The sequence below is a fragment of the Eublepharis macularius genome, chromosome 4 (genome assembly GCF_028583425.1).
Source record: "Eublepharis macularius isolate TG4126 chromosome 4, MPM_Emac_v1.0, whole genome shotgun sequence".
Lineage (NCBI taxonomy): Eukaryota > Metazoa > Chordata > Lepidosauria > Squamata > Eublepharidae > Eublepharis > Eublepharis macularius.
This window is the reverse complement of record NC_072793.1, coordinates 39,011,859-39,027,205: the sequence shown is the minus strand read 5'-3', so window position 1 is coordinate 39,027,205 and position 15,347 is coordinate 39,011,859. Positions and strand designations below refer to the sequence as shown.

At 39.0% G+C, this 15,347-nt stretch overlaps 1 protein-coding gene across 3 annotated transcripts in view; it reads left to right on the top strand.

The window, feature by feature from the left end:
- Positions 1-15,347, top strand: part of B3GNTL1 (UDP-GlcNAc:betaGal beta-1,3-N-acetylglucosaminyltransferase like 1) — a 302,350-nt gene that overhangs the window by 18,034 nt on the left and 268,969 nt on the right. For all 3 annotated transcript variants that reach the window (XR_008596943.1, XM_054978791.1, XM_054978790.1), the window contains exon 5: positions 10,335-10,400. Coding sequence is in view for 2 of the 3 variants with exons in the window: in XM_054978791.1 (XP_054834766.1) it covers positions 10,335-10,400 (66 nt within the window). In the remaining variant the exon portion in view is untranslated. The remainder of the gene's footprint in view (positions 1-10,334; positions 10,401-15,347) is intronic.

Sequence of the window (15,347 nt, the reverse complement as noted above, 5' to 3'; positions counted from 1 at the left end):
GGATGTTTCCCACACAATGTGGTCCCTGCACAATCTTGCAGTTGCCTAGAAGGAATTGATGCCCTTATCCGGATAGCCCAGGCAAGCCTGATCTAGTCAGTTCTTGGAAGCTTGACAGGTTGGACTTGGTTAATAACTGAGTGGAGGATCTCCGGTGAAGACCAAGGTGGCAGAGGCAGGCAATGGCAAACCACCTCTGTTAGTCTCTTGCCATGAAAACTGAAGCAGGAGTTGCCTTAAGTCAGCTATGACTGGACAGCACTCTCCAGAAGGAATTAATAGTAGTCCTGGGTTGTATGGGTGAAGCAATGAACCTAGGAACTTCCAGAAATGGCATCTTGTGGATGCCTGGAAAAGGCAGCATGACATTTCCTCTCCTTCTCCATATGTAAAATGATGGTGGCAGTGCAGTTAACAACATTTCACCACTGCTTTCTTAGCAGGTTGGCTTGTATTTATAAGGGTTTGTTCCCATTTCCCATGTGCAAATTTTGGGCTGTACTCACATACAGCTTAAACTGTGGACAGTATGGGGGAATCCATTTTACAATAACTTAATTTTTTAGTAAATTAAAAGAATGTGATTTTTAAAAATGCCTATGATTTGATTTATTAATAATTTGAAGTGACTTCAAGAAAAGGAGGTTGTTTAAAACTGGTATTGTTTTATTTGAACTGAAAACTCATACACTTTACCATGTTAGTTGTGAACTTGCCTTGTTACTCTAATGAGAGGTAGAACGATATAATGATCATAGTGTTGAACCTAGAACTGGGGAGGCCAAGATTCACATTGCCATTCATTCATGAAGCTTGCTAGAGAGAGTTTTTGACTAGATTTTCTTCAGATAATGATGTTTAGGAAAAAGTAGGTCTTCCTGTTTCCAGAAGAAGCCAGCTGTGCAGAATAATGATTTACTGGTCTTGTGACAATTGCAGAGCCGCTTCCCCTCTCTTTCTGACCTTTCCAGCAGTGCTTATTGATGGGCATTTGTGACAATCACAAACCACTCTTTCATCTTTCAGAGTGATTAAAGTAAAAAAAAAACCCTACTAGTAAATATGCCAGATACTATATAAAAGGGTTAAAACCTGACAAGGGTTTAGGTGAATGATGAAAATCGGTGTTGAATTCAGAGCCAGGTAGCAGAGCTTGTCCTGCCACAGAGAATGTTGTACTAGCTCCTGTAGTTAGATGCATCTGTGCATACCATTTGTCGATGACTTGGGACTTATTTGATTTTCATTTCATTAAAAATACATGAATGTGAAGTGCAGGTTGGTGATTAGATGTCATGAAGTTTTCATTTTTTAATGAAATCTGAAGGAGACAATTCTCAGCTAATTTTCCTAACATAACGTTCTTTTCTCTGTTTAAAGTGTTCCGCTATTGACACTAAATAGAACTTGGCTCATGGCAGAGCTTCGTCAATAATAAGTGGTGTGGAATTTGACAGGGTGGTCACTTGTGGAAGAGAGTAAATCTAATGCAAACATGTGTGGGCTACCTGGAATGTGATTGGAGATCCTTAAGGACCCCCACCTCCAGCAGAAATACATCTGGGCTTGTTTAGAAATCCCTGCTGGCCTTTTTTTTAAAATAAAGATCTTTTCATTCTTCCTTCTTTCAACAAATTGCTTCCTTGTTCAAAATGGACTTTGAAGAAACAGGAAATGTGTGTTTAATTACTAAATTCCTATATTCTGGAATCTGGATTGTTTTGGGTATATGTTATGAAATACTGTTTCTTCTTTCATAGATGCTTTCAGTGCTTCATTTGACAGTACAATATTTGAATTCCCCCTTCCTTTATGCCATATAATGTCTGTGGCGTGGATCTATTGAGAAATGTGTTTCAAAAATACAAATCCCATTCATATGAGACTTTCATTAACTTGTGGCTCAGATTTTGCAGGTGTACAGTAGGACATATCACTGGTATTGAAGCTTTGCAGAAGAATGCATTTGAATTTTGAGGCGTGTTCTTGAGAGAATAATTTTATACTGAAATGTTAAGCTGTCTTTTTATTTCAGACTTTTGTTGGAAGATACTACATTATTTGAAATGAAACAGTTGGGACAGAATGGCTTGAGCAAAAGTTGCAAAATATTTATGCCAAATCCAAGAGAACACAGTTTATCCATTTGAAGGCCTGGTTGTGATGGAAGATTTACTTCTCTGTAAACATTGCATTTGCTAATTGCCATCCAGTTGAGTGTTCCTTGGATAGTTAAGAAACTGTCCGAAGCTTATTACAGGAACCTGTGGATTATCTGTGGCTCTGTTACTCTTTTGTAGAGCACTTTGCAAATAAAATTGCTTGTATCTGTTCCAGTTTAGACTCCAGGGCCCAGGCTGTTAATAGTTGCATTTGCTTAGATTTCATTCGGTTTCTGCAAATAAAGTTCTTGGAGAGGTTTGGGCCAGCACTTGCCTCTCAACTCTTGTACTTAGTAACTCGTAATTTCTTGCCTTTGTATGTTGGCTAATTCTGTCAGTCAGATGGTGAATACAATAAGAGTATAAGAGTACTGAATACAATAAGAATATAAGAGTAACCAAACAAATATATTTTTTTAACCAGGGTGGATTTGATTTAAATCTAATTGATTTAAATCACTAGCCAGCAAGACTAGGTTTAAATCATGGTTTTCTACATAAAGATTCCTCACACTTAGCTTCTTGTGCAGATCTATTCTACTTCCAATAATCTTCTATTCATTGAAAGTTTTGAAACTTAGCACTTAAGTGGTAAGAGGTTGGTTTTTTGTACAAAGATTTGCAAAGGAACAATGGGATTAAGGTCTTTTTCCTAACTGTGTATGTTTATTTTATAACCTTTTTGCTGTGAAGAAGAGACGTGATCTCTGTAGACACAAATTCACAGTTATGAGAACTGTAAAACCAAGCATCTGTGATAATATCTTCTAGATAGAAAAATTGCCCAATAATCTTACAGAAACCTCTGGAAGAGCATGACATTGTAAATGGACTAACGTTTACCAAAAAATTTAAACATTGCATGAATATACTGCCTCATGCTACATAATTAAAAACTAATCCTTATTTCATGATGATAAACTTTGGACTATAATGTATCTTAAATAAAAATCTATCTAGATAGATTTTTCCTCAAAAAACATTTTATTAAAAAAATACAATTTAAATTTAAAAAATCCATTTTTTTGTTTTTTTAAAAAAACAATTGATTTTTATCCACCCTGTTTTTAACATTGTCACAAATTCCTGCTCATAAAAACTTTTAGATTATACAGTATAGCCGTGTTAAGATGTGTTCCATTTACTCTCTTTTGGAATGAATTCTGAAATTTCAGTATAATGTCTGTAATGTTTTGCATATCATGTATTTAATTTAGATTTTATTTCTGCTTGTTAATATGGGATTTTTAATATATGTTACTGTGGGCTTAAATGCAGGTCTCTGAGAAACCTGAGAGAGAGTCTGGCTGCTTCCACACACATTGGATAATCCACTTTCAATACTCTTTAGTGAACATTTGAAACTGATTTTCCATGTGTGGAACAAAAAATCCACTTCTAAAGGATTACAAAAGTGCATTGAAAGTGCATTATTCAACGTGTGTGGAATGGCCCTCTGTGTCTGTATGCTTTTGAAAGAAAGTTAACCGCCCAGGAAATTCTGGTTAAGTCAGTCTTTTGGACGTCTCAGACAAAGGATTCTGGCTAAATCAGGCAAACTGTGTGGAAGCCTGAGAACTTAATTTTGTCTAAGCTAGGCAAAATGTGTGTACGCCTGGGTCAGTTTTTGTATATCTGAGAGAGAACTTAATCTGCCTAGGTAAGGCAAGCTGTGTGGAAAGGCTTGAGTGGATGAGAAGAATGTTTATTCTGTTAGTGAAGACCTGTGTGGAAAATTACCCTGTGTGACTGAGGCTGTAAATATACCTTTAAGAAGATATTGTTTTTAAAACCACCAAGCTTAAGAACTATTCTGAAGCCAATATGCTTATCAAAACTCTAAACTGTCACACTTACGTTCTTATATATTTTACTTTTGCTTAAGCAAGAAAGGTCTCTTTTCCCCCTCAACTACCCTCACACGCTGACTGTTCTTTGAAACTGCCATCTATATAGCTTTCCTATATTACCAGTTAAACTGAGGATGTCTAAGGCAAAAGCCTGGGGTGGCAGCAAAAACCTTTTGAGGGAGTCAAGGAGGCAGCAATATAAAGGTCACACAAACACAAAAGGGAAGGTGTTCTCAAAGTAAAAGCATGGGTAAAGTAGATAACACCTGAAGCTCTGTGTGAGTGGAGATCAAGAGTGTTGGTTGTGACCAAAGCCCTCCTGAGGTATAAGTTTAAGATATTATAGGGAAGAGCTGGATTAAAGGTCAAAAGGCAAAGATTTAAAAACTAAGCGAGATTTGGGTCCCTAGAGACCAACAAAATTTTGAGAGTGTATGCTTTCAGGAGTCAGAGCTTCTCTTCAAGCTTCTCTAACTCAAAAGCTTACACTCTCAAACTCTTGTTGGTCTCTAAAGTGCCACTGGACCCAAATCCTGCTGTTCTATTGCAGACCAACACAGCTACCCACTAGACTAAAAACTAAGCAAACCATTCTAGTGTAGTATATCAAGTGTGTACCGATTTGATTCATATAATCTCCACTCCCCCACCCAGCATTAAATAGATTTGATGGTATAGCTTTATGTTTTGACAGATCAAAAGAACCTTCTTGAGAGGTCTTTGACAATGTCAGGTCCCCAACATAAGCCACAATTGCTATGTTAAGAAATTCCAGAGACCTAGGCTTGTTAGTCTATTGCTGCAGACACAAAAAAGGAGTTTTGAGACTCTTTAAAGTCTTTATTGAAGCATGGGCTTTCATAGACTAGACTCCGAGCATCTTATGAATTATATGATCAATAAATCTGTTCACTTTCAAGGTGCCACAAGACTCCTTTTTATGTTTGCTGTGTTCAAAGAAAACACTATCACTGATTTTTTGTACAAGTGAACAGGTTTGCTTTCCATTTCTTCAGTTTATCTTTAACCTTGAGGTAAGTTAATTAGATGAGGTCATTGACTAGGACTTGTTTTCTAGCTGCCTTATCATTTTTGATAATGTTTCATGGTTATTCAGTTGCTAGAAAAAGAAGAGACAACTGAGCTAGGGCCTTCAGGGGCTTCTAGTCTGCCCTTTGCATTATAGTTCTTCTGCCCAAAGACTCCCCCTCCCCAGTTATTCACCCCAGCTGCTTTCTTCCACACTGGCTAAGGTGGAGGGCTCTTGTCACTGTTGAGCAGAGGACATGGTAAAGTTCTCACCTTTTTGCATTTCGGATGTTCATTCCTGTGTGCAAGCCAAGGTACAGCTGGTCAGGGTGAGCAATTAAGATGAATAAGGGGAGAAAATTGAGAAGAGTCTCTTGCTGTTGTGCGGGAGGAGAAGAAAAGCTATTTAAAAGCTGGTTGTTAGAACTGTTGCCCATATTGTACCAAATGAGATGGTAGAATTCTGGAATGTACCACTTCATATCATCCCACGTATGTTACTTTAGTGTATGCAGAGGAAAAATGATAGTACAGTGCAGAGTTTGAGCTTTTTGGTCAACTACTGTATTCATGTGTAGAATGGCTCATGTCTGGGTATAAGCAGAGATTCATAATCATTGCTCAGGGAGGTAGGAGTTGGAATGAAGTGCTTTTTCATCTCAGTCAATGGTGCTTGCTCTTCAATGCTACATTTTGATGTATTGTCGAAAGCTTTCACGGCCGGAGAACGATGGTTGTTGTGGGTTTTCCGGGCTGTATTGTCGTGGTCTTGGCATTGTAGTTCCTGACGTTTCACCAGCAGCTGTGGCTGGCATCTTCAGAGGTGTAGCACCAAAAGACAGAGATCTCTGTGTGACACTGAGAGATCTCTGTCTTTTGGTGCTACACCTCTGAAGATGCCAGCCACAGCTGCTGGCGAAACGTCAGGAACTACAATACCAAGACCACGGCAATACAGCCCGGAAAACCCACAACAACCATCGCTACATTTTGAATTTTAAAAATGGTCCAGTTGTTGGATAGTACCTTAGAGGCACCAATATCAATATTGATTTAATCTGTAAATAATTAACAAGAGAGGCTGGCTGATGCTGGTGAGTTCCAGTGGGCATGACGTGTTTTCTTCCATTCAGTGGATCCAATTGTTAGTTCAAATCAGAGATTAATCGCTTGCTGAGGCCAGCAGCCATATCCTAAGGCCCACATGCTGGTGGTTTGCTGCCACCGATGCCATTGATTGGCAACCTATGCTTGCTTCACAAGGGGGAAATAAATGACACGCACCCCTAAAACAATGTGCAGAGTGCATAATAATTGCACCAGAGCCCGTAGAACCCATGTCACAAGCCAGCAATCATGGGCTGATTCTGCACACATTGGATAATGCACTTCCAATCCTCTTTATAGATCATTTGGAACGGATTTTTTCGTGTGCAGAACAAAAAATCAACCTCAAACGATAAAGTGCATTGAAAGTGCATTATCCAACGTGCGTGGAATCAGCCATGGAGCAATATGCTGTCAAAGCCCCTGTGACAGGCAAGCAAACAAACAGTGAAATCCTAAGCAGAGCTATTCTAGTCTAAACCCATTGAAATCAATGGGCTTAGACTAGAATAACTCTGTTTAGGATTTTACTAAAAGACACCTGATGCTCTCTGATGCAGCCATACTACCCCCCCCCCCCAAAATCAGGTTACTGCCACCCATATGTGGAGTATACCAAGAAATGAAGCAAAAGAACACTGCAGTCTCTGCAGGAAGGAGCACTGTGGCATAATTGGGAGGAACCCTGGAAGGAATGTACTGTGGGTTCTAGTCCATTGCGGCAGGCCTGCACATAGAAGGAAGCATGGCTACATGCTTCTTTAGCTCATCCAGCAGACACAACCAAGACTTCTCCCATTCCTTTGTACCCACCCAGTATGAGCTGCAAACTGACAATAGCTGAAGCTAGTAACAAACAGGGTGTGTGAACCTGTCCTTATTTATCAAACTCAGATTAGAGACACAGGTATTGGGGAACCCACGCATTTATTAAACAGCATCAGGAATACTGAAGCCAGATGAATGGGGCTGCCAGCTTTCTTGTTTCATCAAGGCTCTAGTGACTTTGCAGTCTGCATTGACACAGTGCAGAGCCATGAGCAGAACTGTCTCAGTCACTGCATGATCATCAGGGGCAACTGGGCAGGTCAAACAACTGTTAAGCAGCTTACAATGATGCTGGAACAAGTCTGGAGTAAGAGAGTTTGACAGCTCTATAACATCCTGCTCAGTGTGGCTGTTGGTTGTGTTCATAGGTATAGGGGATGGTGGTCACTACACTAGGAATGGGGTCCTTCCAGGCCTCTTAAATGGTTGCCTTCAAACCATGATAAGAGACACAAGGACAATCCCACATGGTGGGCTTCCTCTGTTAGGATATGTGGGGTAAGTACATAGCCAACATGTACCCATCCCTTATAAGGAGCTGAGGATTTTTGAGGGAATATACAGAGAAGTCATGAGGAAAGAGTTGCAGGAGTCCCAGTATGAAGCAGGGACTCGCCCCCCAACCTTGATTCCTGCGTAGGGCGCATTTTCCTTTCATCCTCAGTTGGAAAAGTAAACTCCCCTCTGGTGTCTGAGTCCTGAAATGGACTATCTGTAAGTGTTCTGACCAGGCAGTGTTAGGCATTATAACTTGTTTGTGATCAGTGTTCTCTTGTTGCGCAAAGTGCCCTTTTTGTGGAGTTCCCATTATGAAAGCCCCCCCGCCATTATTTATTTATTTATATTTTATTTATATTCCACCCTCCCCACATCAGCAGGCTGAGGGCGGATCACAACCAAGTTTAAAAACATTTCATCATATATACAATTTTAAATCATAAAACATCATAATACACAGATTAAAATACATATAAACATATTCACACACACATATATATGTATGTATGTATGTAAACACAGCGGCACATAATCCAGACGACCCCCTATTTAGCCATCTCCAGAGTATTTTGCCAGCGATGTATGAGAGATGGAAATGTCACTAGTAGGGAGGGCATATACTGTGCTCCCCCGGCTAGGGGGCACCGCCCGGCATCAACCATATGCCTGGCGGAACAGCTCCGTCTTACAGGCTGGGCGAAATGCTAATAAATCTTGCCGGGCCCTGGTCTCATTGGACAGAGCATTCTAAATGTGCATGACATAAATCAAGAGCGATATAGACCCAACACTTCCTATAGTTTGAATGATGGGTATTTTGAGTGGTGTTTTGGGCTCAGGATGTATATTTGGTTAGTATTCTACTGCATGGGTGCTTGGGGGTGGGGTGAGAATTGGAGAAAGTAGTTGTGTACAAGGGCATGTTGAATGTTTAAGAGAAATGACCGGGTTTTTATTGGCATAACATATGTTGTGCTTGGAGTTTAAGCAAATTAATCCCATGAAATGCCCTTGAAAGTGCCCAGCTTTGGACTGTGCAGCAGGGGTTACACTATTGTTGTGTTGTCAGGGCTTACCAACAGTGTATCTCTGAGTTACATCAGCATAGGACTTAGTCCCCATCCTAAGCCCTTTGGAGATGGGGCTTCTACTGTTAGTTTCCCGACTGTAAAGTTAGAATAATTTGCCTCACATAATCCTTGAAATATGTAATATAAAAAAGATTTTGAACTACTCTGTATGTCAACCTTCTTTATAAATAGCAAGGAATATTAATGGCATATTTCTGAACAATTATCATTTTCCAGTAGTAGGAAATTCTGATAAATGAATTGCTTTATTTGTACAGAACTGTGACAAGTTGGCTGACTGTAAAGAATGTTAAATAAACATGCAGAATTGGCACACTGTTACTTTTCAAATGCTAGGTTTTTGCAAAGCAGTAATACAAAGTGTTTACACCTGCTTCAGGTGGATCGGTATTGGGTAGATACTAATGTGGTTTTGGTAAATTTCACTGAGGTAATATTACACTGTTTTAACAAAAGCTATAACTGATAGTCTGCTTATGGACTTGTGTGTTTTTAAATAGGCATTTTATTCTCTCCTTGTTCCTCATTATTTATCATTAGATTCCCTTCCCCCTATCATTTATATGTTCATGAATGGAATCATTTTATAGCTTCATGTGAGATTTTTGACCCACGTACTTTAGCTTGTTTCCTATAAAAAAATCTGGATTTAGCCTTCTAATATATATTAATTAACTTTGACATGGGCTGAATCCACATTCACCTTTCACCCGCATTTTTCCCGGTATTTTTGCGTTTGTCTTCAATTCGCAAATTTCTCCCCTCTGTTCACATTCCATCCTCAAATGCGTTGTTCTCGCGCGCTCCTACGGTCACACAGCGACTGGAATATCCGCCCATTTTTTAAAAACATTTTTGAACTGACTTTTCCATTATTTCGATCTCGCCTTATAAGGAAACATCAATGAAGCGATATTACACGTGACCATGAAAGCAAATGGTTCATGTTTTCTGGCAGGGGATTTAAAATAACTATAAAAAGGCAAGCATTTTGTGGAGATTTCTTTGTGGGTGTTAGTGGATGGTGGGTTTGGTTGGTGTTGGAGGCATGATGGTGGTCCTGCTCTGTGTTTTCTTAAATTCGAATGATTGATTCACCGTAATTTCGATATCACAGTAATCCAGAGAAAAATAAAAAACAGTTAAAAAAGATGTTTCGCGAGTCCGTTCTGAGGAGGGATTCACCCCAAAATGATTTTTCAAACGACCAGATTTGATTTAGAAACAACATGATCAATAAATCCAACGCTATGAAGTCAAAAACAGTCTTTTGCAGACTACGGAGCACTTGCAAGTTGAATCAGCCAATAGGAACTCTCGGAACGGCCGGAGAGACAGGAAGGGGGGTGGTTTTTTAAAAAACTGCGTAAATTGCGCATTTGCCCGTTCACGTCCACCGTGAAACTTCCGATGAAAACCTGTTACCACATATTCGGGAGAAATGCGAATGAAATGCGTCTGTTTAATGAGGTAATGTGACCGGCACTCGGGATTGCGTGGAGAATGCAGGGAACATGCGACTTAGATTGAGTAATGTGGATTCAACCATGGTTAGACTTCAGTTGTGTGATAGCCATCTAATATCCATGAAGCCATCAAATAAAATGGTACCTAGAGCCCTTCCAACATTTGTAGACTTTTTTTGTGTGTTTTACCATTTTGTCTTTGGGATGAGTAAAATGAGGTTAATCTGGCAACAGTGTCTAGTTACTGTTGAGAACGGTGGTGTGTCTCTTTTACATTCAATAACATCATGCTGTTTATTACAGGATGATGTGATGATGCCCCAGAGAATAAGACTTCAGTGGGAAGTTGCTATTCAGCATCCAAAAAGTGTAAGTACTTCTATATGTCCCTTATTTTTACAGTACATCATGCAGTTTGAACAGGAAGGTTAAAAAATCTTACGGTAGCACAGTCTGTAGTTTGCAGATATATTTTGTTATTGCTATGATCCAGACTACTAACTGTTTTTAAAGAAAAAGCTTCTAGAGTTTCTACTGAAGCTAGCTTCAGGTTAGAGGAATTAATTTAAATGCTTGATTACAAAACGGTTATAACAAAAGGAATAGGAAATGTGTAATATGGAAAAATTATTTGACTTATCTATATTAGGCCTTGAATGTGTAAACAAATAATAGCATTCATTTAGGGGATCATTGTGGCAAGGAGGTACAGGAATGACATAAGTTTGAAAACTATCCTTGTTATAACATGATAGGTGAGGTCTCTTTTCCTAATGATATGTTGTTTTTCCATAGGCAGTATTCACAGAATCACAGAGTTGGATGGGGCCATACAGACCTTCTAGTCCAACTCCCTGCCCAAACATATATTGTGTATACGTTTTTGAGTAGTGCTCTTTTGGAGAAATCATAAGCAGCTGCCTTGTCCTTTATGCATTCTTCATGAAGCATTTTGAGATATATTGCTATATCTCTGTGAAGGCAGTTGTGATGGATTGAAGATGTTCAAAGATCCTGGAAGGGGTGTACATGCAACTTCAAGACTATCAACAGTTAATCTCTTACAGAATCAGAGTTGAGTGACAGGCTACTCCAAGGGATCTGATTGGGTAGCAAGAGTTTGAAAAAGAAGGGTCTGTTTTCAGTTCCAGAGCAGAGTTGAATCTAGTGTGTGAGAGAGAGAGCAGTTTGAACACTGACAGGAGAACTGGAGAAAGTTGGCAAGGAGATTTGGGAAATAGGTGCAGAGATTCCCAAACGAGCCAAAGGAAGGGGATAGATCCTCTAAGGAGAGGAGATTTGACTTACCTAGTCAGGCAGGGAAAACTCTGAAGAGTGAAGAGGTCCCTCCCTGGTTGGATGTGGTTGGAAATTGCCTGTGGAGACCTTCAGATTCAGTTAATGACTAAAGGAAAGCACTGGTGTTTGGAGAGAAGGGGATTGGGGTACTAGAAAGTGGGTACCAGCATTCCTCCTAACTCGAGAAGAGAAAGATAATACTAAAAGAAAGTATACCAGAGTGCTTGGGGAAAACCAAAGGAAGAAAAGCCTCAAAACAAAAGTATTTTATGTATCTGTGGAGAGCATAAAAATGGAATGTTCTGATTTTACCTCATCAATTTTCAACCCTTGATTTCACCCTTCTAAAATAAACAAACTAGTTAGTTATTTTTGAGTTCTAAAAATGCCTCAGGTGCCATTTCTATTGTGTAAGGACGAGGGAATGTCACAGCAGTTTTTGAAAAGAGGGTGTGAGAATGTTTTTGTCCTAGGTATGTTTAGAATTCTTAGTAATTTTTAGTGGCCTTTTTATACCATGCTTTGAAGGTTTATTTGACACACCAATGGAAGGGTAAAAAAGTTAGTATTTCAGTTTTCATTACAAGAACCAAACTGTATTTTGCGACTGTAACAGAAAAACTTAGATTTTATATGGTAGTTAGAAATGAGATTGAAAGTTGCAATGCCAGAGACTGTTTTTGCACATTATAATCTCAGTGTATAGTTAGGAATGAATGAATGGTTGGTTGGTTGTCCGCAGCTGTACTTCTTGAGCTAACCACAAAATAGCTAGTGAAATCTGCTGAGTCCATTACTTGGTCTCTTAGAAATATACAAACAACTATTTCTCAATAGGCAAATGGTGGACAGATGATAATTTTGGGACTTTAAAATGCTTGTTTTTGTGTCTATAAAGACACAGAATAGAGGCAACTCCATCTTCGCCCCCCCCCCTCCAAGCTTGCATTTTTAAAATGACTTATATTTAAATATAGGTCATGTATCTTTTGAGCTTCAATTCTGTCTTTTTCTGCAATCTTAATCAATGTTCAAAAAGCAGGTTTTATTCTTGGGTGGTTGTGGCTCAAAATTCATTCTTCTGTTGTTTACATTGTATTGTTCACCAGGGGAGTTTGCGCAGAGCATCTAGCTCTGGAGGTGTTTGTACATGTGATCTCATACCACTACCTCCCCACTCATCAAGGGAGTGTGTAAAAAAAAAAGTAGCAGCAACTTTGACATCAAGAGTGTGGGCAGGATTAGCAGAACACAGCCATTTGCAAATGTTGGCTGGATGGGAGAAACAGAAATAACTATATATTTACACAGAAATTCACCACAAAAAAGCATCCATTATGATAAGGGCATTACTCTGTAATATGGGATGTTCTTTTCCTCTGTTACCAATAAACCAAAAAGCCACCCATGGCTACAGTGGTGGAGACTAGAACCTCTGATTAGTCCAAAACTTAATTACTCTGTTGCACTAAATATCCTACTGCAGTTTTCAAATAGATGCTTACCATGCAAATGTGAGAACTTTTGCTAAGCGTGTGAGTTTGGATGAACTTTCCTTTAAGAAGACACCGCTATGGTCAGGGTATTTACCATGTCAAGGAATTTTGCATGTTGATTAATTTTACTTTTCAGTTTCAGTCTTTAAAAATAACTGTGCTAGGTGAAAGTACTTGTCACTTGTTTTGCTTCTTGGTTTGGTGTTCTTTTAAAAAAATAGTTCTTTGAAGAACTCTTTGTGAGGCTATAGGAAGATGGGGCCAGATGGATAATCATCATTCTTTCCCTTTCCCTCGCCTTTGAATTAGAATGAAAACTACAAAAACAAATTGTTTGATCTTAATTTTTAGGCTTGAATCCATACCACAATATTACCATGCATAACTTGGCAAATGTCCTTGTTCAAGAGGCCCACAGATGACTAAGACTGAAAAAAGAGTTTAATGTGTGCATTTGTTTCTTGCTAGTAAAGATAGATCTTGAAGTAGATAGGTATGAGCTCATGCTTTGCCCAGGCTCATTTCACTTGTTTGGACATGTTGCATAATAGTGAGATGTCAGTAAGGATGGGAGTGAAACAAATACATGGTCTATTCATGACCTTGCAGGTGGGCTTAAGTGGTTGCTGCTAAGTCAGCAGTGTTGGCTTGGATTGAGCAATCTATGGCTGACCTATGCCTTTGTTTTCTTTTACTGGGAGTGTCTTATTCCTCTTTACCTTCATTGGTTTGTTGTCTTGTTTTTAATGTTTTCCATTTTAGCATCCATTCTGTTAACACAAAGCAAAGGGTGGTGCTGTTCAATGTGCAATGAAAATTTCCTTGTCCCCATGGCTATTTGGGAAGCTGAACAAATAGCAGGAGAACTGCAGTTCTCTTACCTTTATTTTGACACGTCATTGAGAAGTGTTGAGTTATGTCATTCAGAGGCAGCATTATACAGTAGAACAGTATAAAACATGATAATCTTCAGACTAATGACCGCATTCAAAGACTTTTATTCTGTTCTCTAGACTGAGCTCTACCTTTTTGGTCTGCTATATCTCAGTTGTTCTAAGAACTAGGGTTGCAGGACAGGATGGCGGATCTCCTGCCCTCAGGTTCTCTTTCCCACTGCAGCTCAGAGCAGTTGCAGGAGAAAAATAAAATTAAAAGATGGCTGCCTGGCTGATGGCATGATGTCAGTTCTGAGAAAACCTGGAAGTGATACCGTAGCTTTCTAGGAATTACCAGAAACTCAATGGTAAAACTCCTGAGAAAGGGTTCTTATTGTGGGGGATCCCCCACCTCAGCCAGGGGCTGGAGCTGGCAACCCTATTAAGAACCTAAATAAAAATCATTATTAACTTAGTAATTATGAATTACTGTGGAATGAATTTACAACAATATTCCTTGTATTAATACGCTGATAACAGAAAATTTCCAATTGAGAAAAAAAACCTTCCGGGCATCATATAAATACTTCCTGGCATGAGGTGTGCATATACATGTACTGCCTTGCTCTCCTCCATAAAGGGCAAAAAAGTCTCTGGGATTTCTGTCTGCATTGGTCCAATATATGTAGCAGGTTCTTCAGTTATCATATTTCTATTTTTTGTACAGCTTGCCAAGAATATGGTGCATTTGAAAATTATTGCACATTTGGCACCGTTAAACAATTTATGATGCCATACAGTTGCCAGCTGATTTGGGAGGGGGGAGCCTAGCTGGGCTCCATCTTCAGATCCACTGTGGTCTTTGACTCATAATGCAGAGAGACTACATCCCTGGGTCCTGCACGAGTGATGGACATATGAAGAACCATTGGCTGTATGGTTACTGGGATTACTGTATGGTTACTGGGATTTTTTAGAAACTGAAAATGTGTGGTGGCATTTCTTTGAATGACAGAATATTTTCACATAAATTTGTTTGAGATATTCTGGAAAAAAACAGAATCTAATTTCTTTTTAGTAAAAAGAGCATGCAAGTCCCACTTATTAAATGTTCTAATGATTCACTGGGATTAGAAATATCAGAGACATCAATAGTTTTAATATAATTTTTTAAACTATCACTTCTTACGTACAACTTGACGAATTCAAAGCATAGTGAATAGCTTGTTTTCTCTTACATCTGGGACTTCTTCCTTCCGTGTCTGGTTCACAGAATACGCTTGGTTACCTTCCAGCTCTATTTTTTGGTTGGAATTTCAAGTCTGCACCAGTATTTGTGGCCATATTGTCACTCTGTCAATGAATACCGGCAGCTTTGTTTGTAATGTAAACATTTCATTTAGAAATAAACTTTCATTGTAAGAAGTCTTTTTGAGCAAAGCAAGGCCTATAGTATTCTTTTGTTACCCTGAGATGCACTTTTGTCTCTGTCAATAAGTTTTAGGTGGACCTGGACATACACATGGGGCATGTTGTAACAGGCAAACTGTAAAGGTATAGTAAATGTTCATAAAATGAAATCTTAGAAGTAATAACAAAATTGCTTTAACTGATATAAAACTGGTTTTGTGCAAGAAGAACAGAGA